General features: G+C 41.7%; 2 protein-coding genes across 3 annotated transcripts in view; one reads left to right on the forward strand and one right to left on the reverse strand.

The window, feature by feature from the left end:
- Positions 1–5,249, reverse strand: LRRIQ4 (leucine rich repeats and IQ motif containing 4). The gene is given in 11 exon segments (XM_069793047.1): positions 1–216; positions 262–274; positions 1,425–1,573; positions 1,902–2,075; positions 3,026–3,308; positions 3,310–3,551; positions 3,553–3,673; positions 3,675–3,845; positions 3,847–3,969; positions 3,971–4,130; positions 5,138–5,249. Coding segments are annotated over 11 exon segments (1,764 nt in total).
- The window catches only part of LRRC34 (leucine rich repeat containing 34), a 20,378-nt gene continuing 4,942 nt past the window's right edge, over positions 982–16,417 (forward strand). Inside the window, exons 1-11 of one of the 2 annotated variants that reach the window (XM_069792769.1) lie at positions 982–2,799; positions 3,882–5,809; positions 6,717–6,841; positions 6,992–7,056; positions 7,834–7,917; positions 9,454–9,582; positions 11,351–11,446; positions 12,923–13,077; positions 13,179–13,334; positions 14,815–14,941; positions 15,205–15,404. In XM_069792769.1, the coding sequence (XP_069648870.1) occupies positions 5,631–5,809; positions 6,717–6,841; positions 6,992–7,056; positions 7,834–7,917; positions 9,454–9,582; positions 11,351–11,446; positions 12,923–13,077; positions 13,179–13,334; positions 14,815–14,941; positions 15,205–15,404 (1,316 nt within the window). In that variant the 5' untranslated portion in view covers positions 982–2,799; positions 3,882–5,630. Of the gene's footprint in view, positions 2,800–3,881; positions 5,810–6,716; positions 6,842–6,991; positions 7,057–7,833; positions 7,918–9,453; positions 9,583–11,350; positions 11,447–12,922; positions 13,078–13,178; positions 13,335–14,814; positions 14,942–15,204; positions 16,012–16,417 lie in introns of those variants that run through there. The other variant, XM_069792768.1, reaches the window with a different exon arrangement.

Raw genomic sequence — 16,417 nt, forward strand, 5'->3', positions numbered from 1 at the left:
TTAATACTGCTTATCTCCTACTCGCTTATCTCTGCTTGCATTTGCCCTTCTTGTAAATGAAAAGAGCCCTGTGCATTTTTCTGCCCAAATATCACTTTTTGCTTTTGAGGCTTTTACAGGCTTCTCTTTTCCCCTTTCCTTTTCCTTCTTTCTTTTTTTCGTTAGATTCTTAAGTGTCAAGAAAGGTCCAGTTCCCTTCTGATTCATCGACCCATGCTACAACCATTGGATCTGAAAAAGAGAGAAGAACAATCTGGTTACCTGGAGGAATAGGCTAAAAGCAAACAGTCATGTGGAACAGTGTTACTAGTGGATATTCTCGATGCAAAAAGCCAGGCGCATTGTGGTCTCCAAAAAAACCTTTTATTCTGTATTAGGCTACATTGTGTTCAGCTAAGATAGACTGCCAGCCACCTGACTTTTCTTTTACTCTGTGTTATTTTTTTTTCAAGAGGAATTTCTTACCAGGGAGGAGACTAACACTGTAGTCCTCCAGACCCTTTGATTAGAGTAGTAAATGACTATGTCTACACGTCTTTAAATGTCACCTTTTAGTTCAGAAGAACAGTTTGGGAGAAACACAGTAGTTCATGAAGAAATTACAGACATTACAGAAACAGGGGAATAATTTAGGTTCAGAAGAATCAAAGACTGAGGATTTGCCTTTCCTTCCTTCTTTCCCTGTATTTTTTCTGAGCAAATTAATTCCATGGCCTACTGGTGATACAGACTGATGTTCTTTTGGAAAAAAAAAAAAAAACCCACAAAAAACAAGACATGAAAAATGTGGGTTTTTTCAATGTGTTTGCCCAATGGATCTTCAACCCTCTACAGTCAAAATACAGTCAGCAAGAGTGAAGATGCCACGTGCAGCTAGTTAGTGCAGAAGGATGGAACTCGGGCTCTCTTAGCAAAGCATTTGCTTCACCAGGTGACGACTATTCATCTGCAGCCAGGTGGCTAAATTCAGCTCTCAAAAGGCCTGACAATTGGTCCTCCAACAGTGCTAGTGAACTTAGCCACACAGAGATGTGATGGAGAACTAGGGAAGATGGAAAGACTGGGCTGGGGAGTACCCCTGGAGAGCCAGTTCCACACCATTCACTGCTCTGGAGTCACTGGTGCTGACCCAGTGGGTCTTCTCACATTAGGGGGTCTGCTTTGAGCTGAGCTCTGGGAAACATCTTTTTCCCCAGACCCGGAGGTTGAGGTAGGTTGTGGATGAGGACCTCCTGTTCACTTGGCTTGGGTACAGTACTTCCCTCAGCCTCCCAGTTCCTAACTTTTATCCTATTTGGTTCCCTTACAATTACAGGAAGAACCCTGAATGATGTGCTGCATTCTTTTCTTTCCTTTCCTTCTCTCCCTCCTTCTTCTAAAATGCTTACTGGTACTTGCATCCTTAAGGCCACAAACACAAAGACTGTATTTCACCTTGTATTTGGCATACAGAGTCTGGGAGCTGTTTAAGGAGATTGTTATGACAGTCAAATATTTTCAAGTGGGTCAATGAGCTGATGGCTGTGGGCAGGTACTCCAGACAATTATTCTCTGTATGCAGTTCCTTCAGATTCTGGAAAAGATGTGTGTGGAAGTTTTAATAATTAAAGGACTTTTTCCTTAACTTGATATATAATCAATGTATAGAGAATAACAGTAAGTGCAGAAGCAAGGTTTATAACCTGAGATACCATTGGGATGACTACTAAACACAAAGAGAGAACATGTGTTTCAAACACTGAGTTTTGATATTATCCCTATTCTGACAGCCCTGGCCTGATGCTGCACCATGTACCTAAAGAGATTAGGAGAACTTTCAGTCCTGCATTTGGGAGCAGCTGAAGTCCACAGAAGTGCCATGCTGTAGGAGACCAAGACCTTCTCCCTTCTATTGCTCCTACCTGCAATTTGCTGATGTCTTCTGGCAGACTTGTGAATTTAATTGCTTTATTTTGTCCCAGCTATAATTTCTCTAATGACTCCAGGAGAAAGGTTTGCTTTGGAAAGATACTGAATTGGTTTTCAGACAGGCTAAGGCATTTCAAATTTGTCAGTTCTTTCACCTCTGCAGGTATCTAGACACAGTCATTAAAAAGATACATTATGTCAATTAAACAGTAATCTTTTGGGGATTTTGTTATTAGGGAAAAATCTCCAAGAAAATGCTGTGGAGCTGCATTACTATTGATGGATGAACACAGAATATTCTGCTCATTAATATAACATTATACCTCACAGTATGGTGGAAATTTTGGCGAAAAAATCCATGTTGTTTCCTCTGCTGGAAAGATTTCTTATGGGGTTAATTTTATTTCTTAGCAGAAACATTAGTCTGCTTCTTCATTTCCTTTGTATGCACAGTGCAGGGGAGAGTAATTTAAATGAATGAAATCTGAAAGTGATTCTTTTGCATAAATTACTACTTCTGTATAAGTAACCTTCAAGAAGAAAATTGCACAAGTGAAAATCTCCTTGGAAAAGAAGAGTTGCATTATATAAAAAGGAATGTGTATTCTGAGCCCTAAAATGAGTATGCCCATGAATACCATTACACTTATAATAACACAGCTTTAGGGTACATAATTGTTCATTATCAAATGAACAGCAAATATTAATGGTGTTAAAGGCATTAACAATATGACATCCATTTTTAAATTGCCCTCTGTTCTGTTTCAGTTTGTGATGTATTGATTCTATGCAAACGCAGCTCTTATTTTCCAGAGTACACAGAAAAAAAGACTCAAAAAGACTGAAGCAGTCCCTCCAGTCAGTATGTTGTCTTTACAATTCAACACAAAGGTCAGTGATTCCATGTTCTTGCTATTGTCTCCCTGCCTGAATACTCAGGTATCAGTGATAATGAGTTAACCTAGGCTCAGGTGCATACCAAGTGGAACATGCCTTCTCACTGTTGTAGGGAAAGGTGGCACTCGGTTTTAATGAAGAATTAGATTTTTTTTTAATTTTTTTAATTAGATTTTGCAAAAAGGAAGTATCAATAAAATAAAAATTAAAGAACAAATACCTCCTGTATCTGATTGTCATCCAGGGCCAATACTTCCAGATTTTTCATAGTGCATAGTCCTTTAGGAATATCATCAAAGCAATTTTCACTCAGATCTAGTATCCTGACACTGGTTAATCTGATGAAAGACCTGGGTACTGTGTGCAGTCCAGTGTTCCTCAGATAAACACGGGAAGGAGACAGCCAGCAGCGGATCTGGTTTGGGAACTTCTCCAGGCTGTTAGCAGACAGTCTGAGTGCTCTCATTTCAGTGAGATTCTTCAAACCTGGGGGAAGCTTGTGCAGGAGATTGAGACAGATCCAGCACAGGCAGCTTCTGGCAGTGTTGCAGTGTAGGAGGAATGGAGGATAAGTTATTAAAACCTAAAAATAGCTTAACTAAGTTTGTCAAAAAGTCTCTGTCTTCTGGGATGAGACTGATCAGATTTTGTTCCAGATCTATTATTTCTAAATTAGCAATATGACAAAGCTCCTTGGGAAAACTTTCAGGTCTATTTTTCTGGAGGTAAATTTCCTTGAGTTTTTGTCAGGTTCACTATTTCTTTAGGCAGACTCTTGAAATAATTGTCAGAAAGGCCAAGCAGTTCAACACGATGGAGGTATTCGCAGACCTGCACTGGGATTTCATGCAAGTTTGTTTTATAGGCTGAGCTGACAAAGGGGCTGCAACTTGCTGATAACTGGCAGCAAACTACAGGAGAGGGGATTGTTACTTAGATTTAAGCTTAGAAGACATTTCAGCTCCCCCAGTTCGCATATGCCCTGTATGTAATTCTGATCCAAGTAGAGGATCTTTGTGTGCCTCAGGTGATTGATGTCTTGGGATGCTTACAATCAGGTTCTTTTCCATGTGCAGCTCTTCCAGATATTCTAGACTCGAGACCTCTGGCAAGATGTTTCGCAGTTGCTTGTTGGCTAAATGAATGAAAAATATCCTGTCTGTGATGCATGTGGGAGAAAGCTTCAGTCTCTGGCACTTCATTCACTGGTATATCTTGTGCAGTCTCAACATGGTCATCCTCAAAACCAGCAGAGTCAGCTTTGGGGCAATGAGTGCCCGCTGCGCTAGCCTCCTGGCTCTGCTGAGACTCAGCCACCTCTGCTCCTTATCTGTAATTTCAGAAGAGAAAAATAATTAAAAATCGATGGTACTCAAAGACCATCCTGTGCTTAACAAATACTGGCAGAATTCAGCATTTGGGACAGGTTCTAGTCTCAGTTGTACCCCTGCAAAAAGCTGCTTGGGTTCACTGAGATCGAATCCTGCAGTAAATACAACAGGACCATAGGTTTGAATGCCAGTGCATCCTGAAGTGCCCCAACAGCCAAATTCGGAGGGCGACCATGTGAAGTCAGGGGAGCTGGACGAAGCAACCTCCTTGAGTCTTGAAGGCCTATATTCACAAACACTGGCTGAGGTTTGTCTTCAGCTATGCTCACTGTAAAACTGGAAGTGTCCTGTTGTAAAAAGGTGGCAGCTTCTTCTGTAACAAGAAAGTGAGCCAGAGAGATGCTGGTGAATCTGATAACCCTCAAAGTTGTACTGTCGCTGATAGCGAAAGACCGAGAGGTGGGAAGGGGTGACTACCTGACTGGCCTGTGATGTCTGGATGGAAGAAACCTTTCAGCTGGCGTTTCAGAAACCTCTCTCTTAAGGAATGATAAGAGAGAAAGTGGAGGTCAAGAGGCAGCTGTCAGTCGTCTCCCGCCTGATGCCCTTTTCTCTGCTGCTGCAGCCACCCTGGGAGGACATCACGTTTCCAGAGATGGGTGGTTTCCAGGTGCTGCCAGGACAAGGAGGAGGAATTGAGCGACCACCATGGGGAGAGACCCGTGCTGGGCTTCCCAGACTAATTCAGATGTTGCACCAGAGTTTTTTTTTTTTTTTTTTTTATTGGCTCGGAGTCTGGTACCAGGGTGTGAGCCCCACGTGCTGTGGGACAGGAGAGCCGTGCAACCTCAGCCCACCCCCTCCTGCGTACACGGTCAGTAGCGAGGTGGCTAGAAGGACTTATTTGGTGGCAATGACCAGCACGGGCACCTTTGAAGTAACTGCTAATCCATGTAACCACGGAAATATTTGCAAAGGCTCCTCGGAGACCGCGGGCAGACCGCTACGTAAATACTCCGGGGGTGAGCTGAGGAAACTGTGTGGCCAGCACCCCACGGAGCGAGGCGGCCGTGGGGCCTCCTGCCAGGGCCCTGGTCCGGGCCTGGCTGCCATTGCCCGCTCCTTCTTGGGGAAGGGCCCGGGATGCTCTCTGTGACCAAACGCTATTAACCTTGGAGCGCAGCCCGGCTCCGCCACAGGACGGAGGGCACAGGCGTGGATTGCTCAGGTAGGCCTGTGGAGGCCGGGGGCCCGGCTGCTTTACAGAGGAAAAAGGACTCGCCTGTGTGAATATTAATTCTCTGTTGGCTCAGATCCTACGTGATGGCGGATCAGAATCACGTCCACAAATCCACGTTTTTTTTTTCCTTGCGCTTTTCCTGTCTGCCTGTATCTATCTCTTATTCTTGTGTTGCATGCCAAGAGTTGTAACCCTTTTCAGACCAAGCCGGTTTTTATTGTTATGCAGAACCTGGCACAGCAGTGCTTGGGTCCATGGTGATGTTGCTAGGCTGCCATAACGATGCGGTAACACTTTGTTTTGTTTTCCAGCAGGTCATGGCAGTTCGTCCAGATCTTCGCCAGCACTATGTGCGGGCCTGTCAAAACCTGGGCCAGCCTGAAAATCCTTTCATCGCTCGCGTACTTCAAGAAGCCGATAAAAATGATAAAATGTAAGGAAATAAAAAACGGTATGTTTCAGATGCTTCTGAAAGCCTTAAACACGACAGCAGGACAAGGAATTAAATGATGAGAAAGTTCATGCAGTTTCAGGCTTAAAAACGAATCATATTTAGCATTGACTGCTGAAGTTCTGGTTTGACTCATCTTGACATCATCTTGGCAGAAGTTTGCGCTATATTTCCCTTCTGGGCAGCTTTACAAGCAGTGAAATCAAAAAAAGTGAAAAACGTACAGGATGGTGCCTTTGTGTCCCTTAGAGAAGCCAAACCCCGTGTCTAGTCTTCCTAACTCCCTTCCTTTTGTCTCCCTCCTGTTTAAGAAGCCTCAGCTGCATCCAGTTAGCTTCCAGCTGGTAATGCTTCCCTGAACTGTCTCTGAATCCTGCCAAGGTATTAACCACTCAAACTCTCTCTTATTATGTGGCTAGGTAAGGCTTCCTCTCATGGATGCTCCTGGGGTCAAAGTTAATTGTCCTTTGGAGAGAAAACGTGAGAAAATACAGCACAGGGAAATGGTTTGTGTTAGGTTTTGATCCTGAGGGCAGGGTAGAGTAAATAAAAGGAAAGAGAACAAGTAAAAAGGAGATGATGAGGTAACCTCCAGGATAGTCTACTTCCACCTGCCTTTCCCTTATCTTGCTTCTTCCTGCTTTCTGTGCATGTGTGCTAAGCGTGGTCTTGTGGCTGTGCACTGTCTTCAGAGTATCAAAAAGGACAGTGCTGAGGTACAGGTTGAATCACATCATCTGTCATGGTGTTACCAAAGGTGGTGGCAACAGCTAACTGCATGCAAATGCATCAGTGAGGGCAAGCATGGATACACTCCTTATCTGGAGAGAGAATTCATTTTTCTGTGTCTTTTTACTTTTCCCCATGTGCTTACATTTTTATGTTACAGCAGAGGGACAAAAGGGATCACATTAAAAATAGCTGGAAATAATCGTCTAGTGCCTGTGCAGAGAGTTACAGATGATGATCTTCAAGTTCTTGCCTCTGTCTTACGCAGTACTGTGTTAGTCACAGGTAAATTTTTTTATGTATGTTTGATATTGCTGTGCTAATATGAGAAAACATAAGCAGTCTTGGTTTCAGCCTTAGTTCATCTTTATTTCTTTTTGTTTACAGATCAATTAATTGTAGATACGCATTTGTCACATTCTTCATCTTTTTCAGGTTTGGATCTTAGGTATAATGTATTGACTGATGCTGGAGCAAAGAACATGGCAACATTCCTCCAGGTGCCAAAGTGATGTTTATCTTTCAGCAACTTGTAATTTATTTGGCTGTGATAATATTTATATGTAGTGTCTTGGAGACAAGACTGCATTGGTTTGGCAAAATTCCATTAATTTTTACTTTCACATCCAAATCCATTCTACTAGAAATCTCAGATTGTATTCTCTGGGGAGATTTTTGATTTTTAGTAGAAAACCATTGGACATTTGGTTAGGATGTCCTGAAGAAAGAATGGTGGAATAAACTGTGGGGCTTTTAGGCTTACAGTTCAATTCACCAAAGGGGGTAATGGTAGTGTCAAGTTTGCCAAGGCCTTTTTTTTAGATACTTTATCATCTCTGTTTGCCTTTTGGTAGGCCTAAACATGGGAAACTTTAATACTGCCTTTTTGTCATTGTAAGCACTGGAATACAGGCAGAAAACGGTGAGTTGCCACTCCGTGCCTATGTTCCTAGAGATCAGGGAATGCCATTAATTTCACAAAATGCCTGAAGATCTGCATCTGAGTTTGAACACCTGCCTCATTTGGTCATGCTGAGCATGTGGGTTCCTAGGTGGTTTCTGTAAGCCCCATGAGGACCTACATGCTACATGTTTTTCTGTCTTTCCCTCATTATCTGACATACTTTGGCATTCTTTTACTACTTCTCCCAATCAGGGGCTGCCTGAAATGCAGCAAAGGACAGAGGTTGTCAGTACGTGTATGGTGCATCTTTTTGAAAAATGCAGGCATGCTCTGGAAAAAAGTCTCATTGCTTTCTGCTTTGTTCATTCCTAAGGAAAACTGCACTCTGCGGTACCTTAACCTGATGTTTAATGACATTGGCACAAGCGGAGCAGAGCTGATAGCGAGAGCACTCCATGTGAGTATTTGTCTGGGAGATTTAGACAATGGCATCTAGTTTGATATTTTTGCTTTTGATGAACAGTACTAGCTGTCCTGCCAACATCAGAGCTGGCTGAAAGGGCCCTCTGTCTTCAGTCCGTTCAGCATTTTGCTGTATCACAGGGATTGCTTGCTTTCCCAAGGCAGACTTCACACAAGAGAAGGTTTCTCTGTGCTGCCATTAACACTTAATTATCACAACTATCACAGCTGGATTTTTTCTGTGTGAAAAATGCTATGCTATAGGATATATAATGACATCAGTTTTTTCCTTTTTTTTAAATTGTATTAAATTTGCCTGTACCTTGATGTCAATATTTGTCTTGATTCAAGATGTCTGAGACGTGTTTTCAAAACTTTGCCTTACAGCAGCAGCAGCATAAAAACATGTTTGTTATTTTTAATGTGGTTTCCCAATGAAATGAGGCTTGTGTGTAAGAATCATTGTTTGTGAAATGAGACTCACGTGAGCTCTTTCTTCCTCCTTCATAGTCTTTGAACTTTGAACTGATTTCAACTAAATTTGAGAAGCCTCCAAAACGCTAAGCTTGTACAGTAGATAGTACAACACTGGGCTTGCAAGCAACCCCCAAAGCTATTTGTGCAGTTCTGTGGCAGCGTTTGCTGAGCAGGCGGGTGGCAGGACCTGACCACCAGCCCTTTGGCTGCGTGGGCTCCTGCTGCTGGGCCAGGCATGGGGGGATCTGAGGGTGAATGGGGTGTGTTATTGAGTGAGGGAGAGGGAAGGAGATGCTGTAGCAAGGTGCTGCAGCAGAGGAAAATGTACTGGGACATGTGGAAGACAAAAAAGCTCTATGAAATCAGGCTACATTAGTTCTGCTGCTCACAGAACTACTTTTGTAATCATAATCTCTGATAATGAGTGATTACGGTGGTACTGAGGAATTAAAACCACAAAACTACTCTGCATTGCATTTAGGGCTTTAACAGTGAATAGTTATTTCATATCCATTGAAATTCTGTGGAGGGTGAGGGGAAAGATGCTGACATTTCTAGACCTCTGATCAGAACTTTATATTGCCAGTGAAGTCTCCAGTCCAGCAAAGACTTACACACTGGTTTCACTCTGCACCAAGTAGTCCTTCTGATGGTGACTGGCTTCACTGAGCTTTGACTGATCATGTGATTTAAAAGACTGAAAAATAAAGCAAATTATATTCTTGTTTAAAATACGCTTACCAGATTTAAATCAGTTTTGATATAATTTGCATTTCAGTTGCCAATTTAGGCATAAATATCTACCTGGATTATTTTCATAAGAGTGAAATTTGTGAAGCTGGGAAAAACAAAAGTTTTCAAATACTTGAGTTTTGCTTCCAGACTCTCGTGCATTTGATTCCACTAAGGGGAGCCTGAGCCAGCTGCTTAGTCAGTGTTATCACTTAGACACAAATCTTCTGGAGGGATGTTTTGTCTTTGTGTGACAACCAGCAGGATTCACAGGAAAAAGGACAGTGTTGTTTTTCAGGCCATTTATTATTATTTTGTCTAGAGGAATGAAACTCTTGTGTATTTGAGAATGACTGGAAACAAAATAGGAAACAAAGGTGGGATGTTCTTTGCTTCAATGCTACAAATTAATTCAACCTTAGAGAAGCTGGATCTTGGAGACACTGATATGGTGAGTAACTCAGTAAAATTAACTCAGTAAAATTTATCAGTAAAATAAGTCTTTCAAGGGTATTACAAAGGTCCTGCAGTGCTTAATTGGGGGAAAATGCCATCTATTGTCATTTATTTTACATTTTGTTATAACTGGAGGTAACACAATATATAATATTGCAATGCATACTTGGAAAGGCACGTTGCATAAAACACTTGTGAAGTCATAACTGATTATATTAGAGCCATTATGTCCCTGGGAATTCAGGTGCTTGGCTTTCACATTTTCCAAGGTTTGTTTCTGCTCTTCATTTTTGTTATGCTAAAAGTCCTGTGTGATTCATGTTGAAGAAAGGGCTTCTTACTCCCTGGAGGTTCTTTTCCTTCTAAAGTGTGCAGTGCTATAACATCTGAAAGTCACCTAGTCCCATAGCTTTGTTCCTCCTGTCAGAGCTTGATCCATAAAGGACGTAGGCACAGGAATGCTGAATTGAGTAGAAAGGCACCCAATTTGATCTTAGATAACTTGCCATCTCCTAGAGTTGGGCACTGAGCCTGCTTACACAGTGGACAGGGAAGTCAGGCATGTGGAAATGGGTCAATGCACTATGCAGGATGCTTCCTGCTCGAGCCAGTAAAAGCGTGTGGATGGCTTTTAAAAACCTGCGGGGTACAGCAGGAGGTAGCAGCTGGAGCTGTGAACGTCCCTCTGGTGCAAGGTCCCAGTGCCTGACTGATGGTGTGTCCTTGTATGATCACATCAGAGGGGCTGGAAGGTGGAAGTGGTTCTTCTCCCTGCCTGGCAGAATTTGGTCCTGTATCTTGCCCTCCAGGAGAATGCTCTAACCGAGCTAGGAGTGAAATTTAAGATGGGCCACTCTTAGCCTTCCTGTTAAGGGTGTTCATCTTTTTGGGAGATAATGAAGTGTATGTTGGGCAGAAGGAGTAAGTTTGACTGTAACCTAACAGTTATGACTGTCACCTGGAGGCAGGGAGAGAGCTGGGGTGCGATGAAAATTTTATTATATTTGTTTCCTGGAATTACAAAATTTGCTCCTAAACTGGAGGGCTGAAAACTTCCCAGAAATTGTGAAGAGTGTTATGAAAATATAAACAAGGAAAGTGCAGCCAGTGTAGGATTTATTTGAAAGCTTAATATACTTATGCTTGGTAGGGAGTTGTCAGAAAACTGATTTAAAATGAAATAGCTTTGGGTGTAGACCAGCCTAATTGGAAAACAACATAAATATAAATTAGTAAGCAAACAGAAGGAAATACAAAAATGTGAACTGGCCTGTATTCTAGACTCTCACTACTCTGTACCACGTTAATTCGCATTTAGTATGAATTTACCTAGTGGATAAATGCTACCTAAGACTTTTACCAAAGACCTTAGAGAACACACATAAGCTGATTTTAATTCATAAATCAGGAAAACCAAAATACAGGATCAATTAAATGGACAAGTATCTTTGAGATGCATTATTCTTGCTTTTTACTTACTGAGTTGCCAATTTTCCTGGTCATTTGTACTTCTTGGTCTAATTCCACTCTGTTATTCCACAGGGAGTAGCCATTGGTATTATCAGAAAATACACTGTGTTTGTAAGCACTTGCTTACTGCACTTGCATCTCTCCAGAGTACATGGAGGCAGAAATAATAGTATTTCCAATCTGACCTCATTTGATGTTTTTGATCTTCTGACAATTCTAAGAAGTCATGGTAATTTAGTAGCTTGATCTATACATTGAACAGGTTTCTCTAAAGAGTTTATTTTCATTTCCAGGGTATGCAGTGTCTAACAGCAATAGCAACAGCCCTGACTCGGAACAAATCAGTCAAAGCAATAAACCTAAATCGTCCTTTACTATACAGCCAAGAGGTATGTAAGTAGACTGTAATGTCAGCTCAGTCAAAGAGAGAAGTCAAGTCAGTACTGAAGTAAATATTATGGACATCTGAACTGCATGGGTCTCTGGGTTTCCTTACAAAGTGAAGTAAATGGTTGCAGAAATATTCTTTTTCTGTGCCAAGTTTTGTGCAGTCACAGGCTGCCCCTGTTTAACTAGAAGGTTAATTTTTAAAAAAATTCTGTCTTGGTAGATATACATTTGTTAAATAAAGGGCTAATGGAGGTGACTTGGTATTGGTGAACCAAGTATTCCTTCTGCTGTTACTGCATGGAGAGTTTCATGTATTATTCAGCAAACTGAGGGAGAAATGCTGTTTAGCAGGAAATGAGGGGAAGAACAAAGGACTGGTATTTATCTGAGCAGCGTGATACATGGGCAATTGCCAGAGCCGCAGCCTAAAGAAGAAAGGCACACTTCAACAATATGCCATATTCACTGTGCTGTGTGGTTTTGTTGTTTCACTATGTGAACTTGAAGCATGAATTTAACAAGTTGAATGAACCTCATCGATTTAAAACCTATGACGCATTTGTGAGCCAAAACAAAGACACAAACCTTCCAAAACAATCGAGCACTGAAAAGAGAATCTGGAAGGCAGTGTTTGCTGGGCCGGCACCACAGGCCCCTGGATCTGTACAGGTGCACAGAGCTGTGGGGCTTTTCCTTGCAGACATGCAGCTTCTGTGCATGGCTGGTCCTGCGGAAGTCTTGGCCACCAAGCTGGTTGCAGTGGTGCCTTCGCCAGACTGGCAGCAGTTGTCAGGTGTCTGCGATAGGTACTGTATTTTCCTGATGGCAGGATAGTGAAATTAAACTGTCACGAAGGCTAGATCTTCCTAAATTCTCAAAGGTGTATTTAACAGTTGAAACAGATTTTAGTTGCTTCTTTTCTACTAAGACAGGGCTTGATCTGCCTAAACTTGGTTTTAGAAGTCAATTTAAACTACTGTTATTGAAAATATAGGCCACTAAGGGCCTGGTCTGTATCTGTGGGACATTCTATTAGCCATTGTTCCTACCTATCGTTTTCTGAGGCCTCTGGGTTGTTGCCTTATTTTTGACTCTCAGAATTTACTCAGGTATTTTCTTAACTAAATGTGACAACTTCAAAATTAACTTACTTTGTCTTACAGTGACAAGACATATTTTCCCCTAGCAATCCTGTTTCTTTTTAAGAAATAATAGATTAACATCATGGCAAAATACTCTTAATGTTAGTGAAGACTGACTCAAACATTCAGTTTTTTAAGAGCAATGATGACTGGGAGGAAAACTGATTAGACATAATAATTCAAACATTGATGGTTCTGATATTTGCAGGGATGTATATAGTACTGTAAATCCGCAAATACGTCTGGTATTTTTTTTTTCCAGCATTATCATAATATACGGTTTCCTGGTTATTTTTAATACAAAGCTGTAATAAGCTGATTGTGTGTTTTTAGGAAGAGACCACAGTTCGTGTAGCTCTGATGCTGAAAAATAACTCTTCTCTTGTGGAACTACACTTGGGCAAGCATGAAATGAAAAACTTTGGTGTAGAGCAACTGTGTGAGGCATTGTATGAAAACTCCAGCCTGAGATACCTTGACCTTAGCTGGTAAGAGTTACATGACACAGCCCTGATTAACATTAGAAACTCATTTTCTTAGCATTTTTTTTTTTTTTAAAAAAAAAAAAGCGTGCATCTCTCTTTTTCAGTAATAAAATAACCTGTGATGGTGTAAAATTTCTGGGAGAACTACTAAAACGGAACCAAACCCTGGAAATCCTAGATCTCAATGCAAACCGAATAGAAGATGATGGAGCATTCTACCTGAGTGAAGCCTTGACCTTGTACAACAGGACTCTTCAGGCGTTAGTATTTACACAACTTCCCCATAGACTGCAGGTGTAACAACTCAGAGTATAAGAAACTTGGACTTTGCAGTGGCTGAACTGACATCAAAACTGCGTGCTTTGATGTTGATCAATATAGAAAAGTCGGGAATTTCCAAACTTTTTGGTCCATTTTTCCTTCTGGGGGAAAAAAAAAAAATGTGAGTGACAGATTGGGTGGGATTCCTTTGCCTAAGCCTAAGTGTCTCCGGCCGTGTGAGATGCCCCAAGACCTGTGAGACATCCCAGGGCGCTGGAGGTGAGCCACAGGCCCTCAGAGAGCCCTGCTGCTGGAGACCAGGCAGGACATAGTAATGCATTCCAGAGGGCACAGGAGGCCTGTGTTTGGTATCTGAATGAACTCCCCTGTGGCTTCACATGAGCTGAAAGGAGTAAAACACTAGGCCAGGACATGCCATTCAGTCCCACATGCTAATGCCTTGTGTTCACCTTCTTGTGCTGCCAGGCTTACCCATAACTCATTTTATCCCCTTTTTCTTGTACTTCCTTTTTTTCATCTTGTATCCATTGCTGTGTGGCCTGACATAGGCTTGTCCTTCTATTTTGGTTTTTTTGGGGATTGAAGCTTAGATCAGTTTTGTAGTGGTTCATGTTACATCTGACTCATAGCTTTTACAGTCCTTCTAAGGGGAGTGTGTGGGGGGAAAGCAATTAGATCTTCTTAGTTCTTTCTGCATCTTTAAAGCACAGGTCCCTGTGATGCACAGATGAAAACAAACAAGAGCTGTACATCTTCAGAATTTTTAGATAATCAGATTCCATACAGGGATAAGGCACTATATTTGTTGATTCTGATCTTCAACACTTAAGAAAATCTGCTGTTTAAGTTAGCTTCTGGGTGAACCCAAAAGAGCTGTAATCTCTCCATCAGGGTGTATTTTGTAGCCCGCATTAAACCACGCGCCGGCAGGATGTAAAAGCTGATCAAAGGTGTTACCTGAAGCCACTAGTTTTAAGTAGCAGACTGAGGAGGTGGCGGCTGCTAGGTGCCTCTGAAAGCCTTCCAGGTTCACCAATATAAAAATAACTGCCACTCCACAAAGATCAAAGCTTAGCCTGGATAAATGCCAAGGCTTGGGCTTCAAAGCAGACTAGAGATGACACCTGGCCACCATGCAGTAAGTCACCGACACTGAAGAACTAAATAGTGAACAACCTGGCTGCACGAGTCATGGAAATGCCTTGAGAAATAGTGCAAGTCCATGGTCCAAACTGCCTTTAGCAACCTGAAAAAGATTTTTATAGTAGGACTGGCCTTGATACATATAAATGATTAAATTATTAACAACAAATACAAAATTTCAATATACATATATGATATATAATAATATATAGTGATACAATATAAATTAAATCAGTTAAACTCTTAGTTTTAACTAAGAGATGGCAATTCTGTGGTTTGGCACACATTTGTGTAACTATTTTCTCTGTTTATTAGGTTGTCAGTAGTAAGCAACAATATAAGTGGCAAAGGACTTGTAGCTCTTTCAGATGCAATGAAAACACACATGGAACTTTCCTATATTTATATCTGGGGGAACAAATTTGATGAAGCCACCTGTATGGTAAGTGTTTGCTTCTGAACTCTTCTAAGAGGGTCGGGGTTTGTTTGTTTGTTCTATCATTGGGAAGACTACAGCAATTGGTGAATAAGATATCTAATTGACTCTGTGTTGTTTTTTTTAATATTTATAATATGGTGGTGCTGTAAAGAAACTCACTGGACGTCAGCATACTGAAATGTACTCTCCTATTGTGTGTTATCTTCTAGAGCCTTTGCTGCAGCCGAAGCAGAACATTATACTATTCTTGGTTTTATTCGTTTCAGGCATTTTCAGAATTAATTCAGATGGGCCGCCTGAAACCTAATTGTACAGACGTGGAACCATATGAAGTGGACGGGCATGTTCACCTTGCAGAGCTCTCCTATGGCCTTCAGAAGCATTACTACTGGACACCAAGCTGTGGGGAGGTGACAAACAAAGATGCTAATGCCAGGCTGGCTATTGCGGCAGTTTCAGAATACTTGTAAGGTAGCAGCTTGATGCACTCCATATGCTTGAGCTTTTCCTATCTGGTTTCTAGTAAAATAGATTATATCAGGATCAGACTTGCTGCATGCTGTTTCTTCAGGGTCTTTAGTCTAGAAGGAATCTAAAACTGCCTGAAATGGCATTAGAGATAAAATATAGAACCAATGACCTTAAAATTTGTTGCTAAATAAGCCCAATCAATTAAGAGTCTGTTAATATGAAAATGCATTAATTTTGCTGCAGTCATTACTATTGCATACTATCTCCTTTGCCTTACCATGATGAGCTGTAGTTCCAGGGTTCCTAGGTGATAGATAAATTTAGTGAAATGACATGCTCAGAGGAAAACATTTTCACCACAGCATAGTGCACCAAGACTGACACTAGGTATTCTTAGCAGTAATGAGGAGTAAAACAGTTACTGACCAGAGGCATGCAAAGACTTCAGAGTGCAGCAGTGCAGATGCATGAACTGAACTCCTAGCAGCTGAACTACTCTGCTCTATTTAGGAGACCTTCTCAAATCCGGGTTTTTATCAAGTGCTTCTTATTTAAAAAAGATACTGGGGCTGGATCAGAGCAGCACCAGTGCCTATGGATGGAGTATCATGACCACAGGGTCCTCCTCCACAGGGCTGCTGCAGAGGAAGAGCTGCCGTTGCCCTTCCTGGGCTGTTGTAGTCTCTGCACTCAGGTTTCCAAGTAGCAGGGAGAGCCCACAGGTAATTAATTGTATGGCATCTGTGCAGGCTGGAGTACAGCCAGCCAGATCAGACTGACAAAAACCTACACCCAGGACTGCCGCTGGGCAGCAGCTTTGCTTGAGAGCAAATCAGATATGCTGTAGAACAAGATTCCTGCTGAAGCTGAGAGGTTGGGTAAATCCATTTGTTGCTGCTGCGCTCTACATACTCTCTCCTTTCACTTAGTAACTGCATGCTTTTGACCTTTTTCCAAGAGTGACTTTTTTTTGAACCAAGTTAAGGGACCTTAAGCATTAAGCCACTA

Source organism: Haliaeetus albicilla, chromosome 9 (genome assembly GCF_947461875.1).
Source record: "Haliaeetus albicilla chromosome 9, bHalAlb1.1, whole genome shotgun sequence".
Lineage (NCBI taxonomy): Eukaryota > Metazoa > Chordata > Aves > Accipitriformes > Accipitridae > Haliaeetus > Haliaeetus albicilla.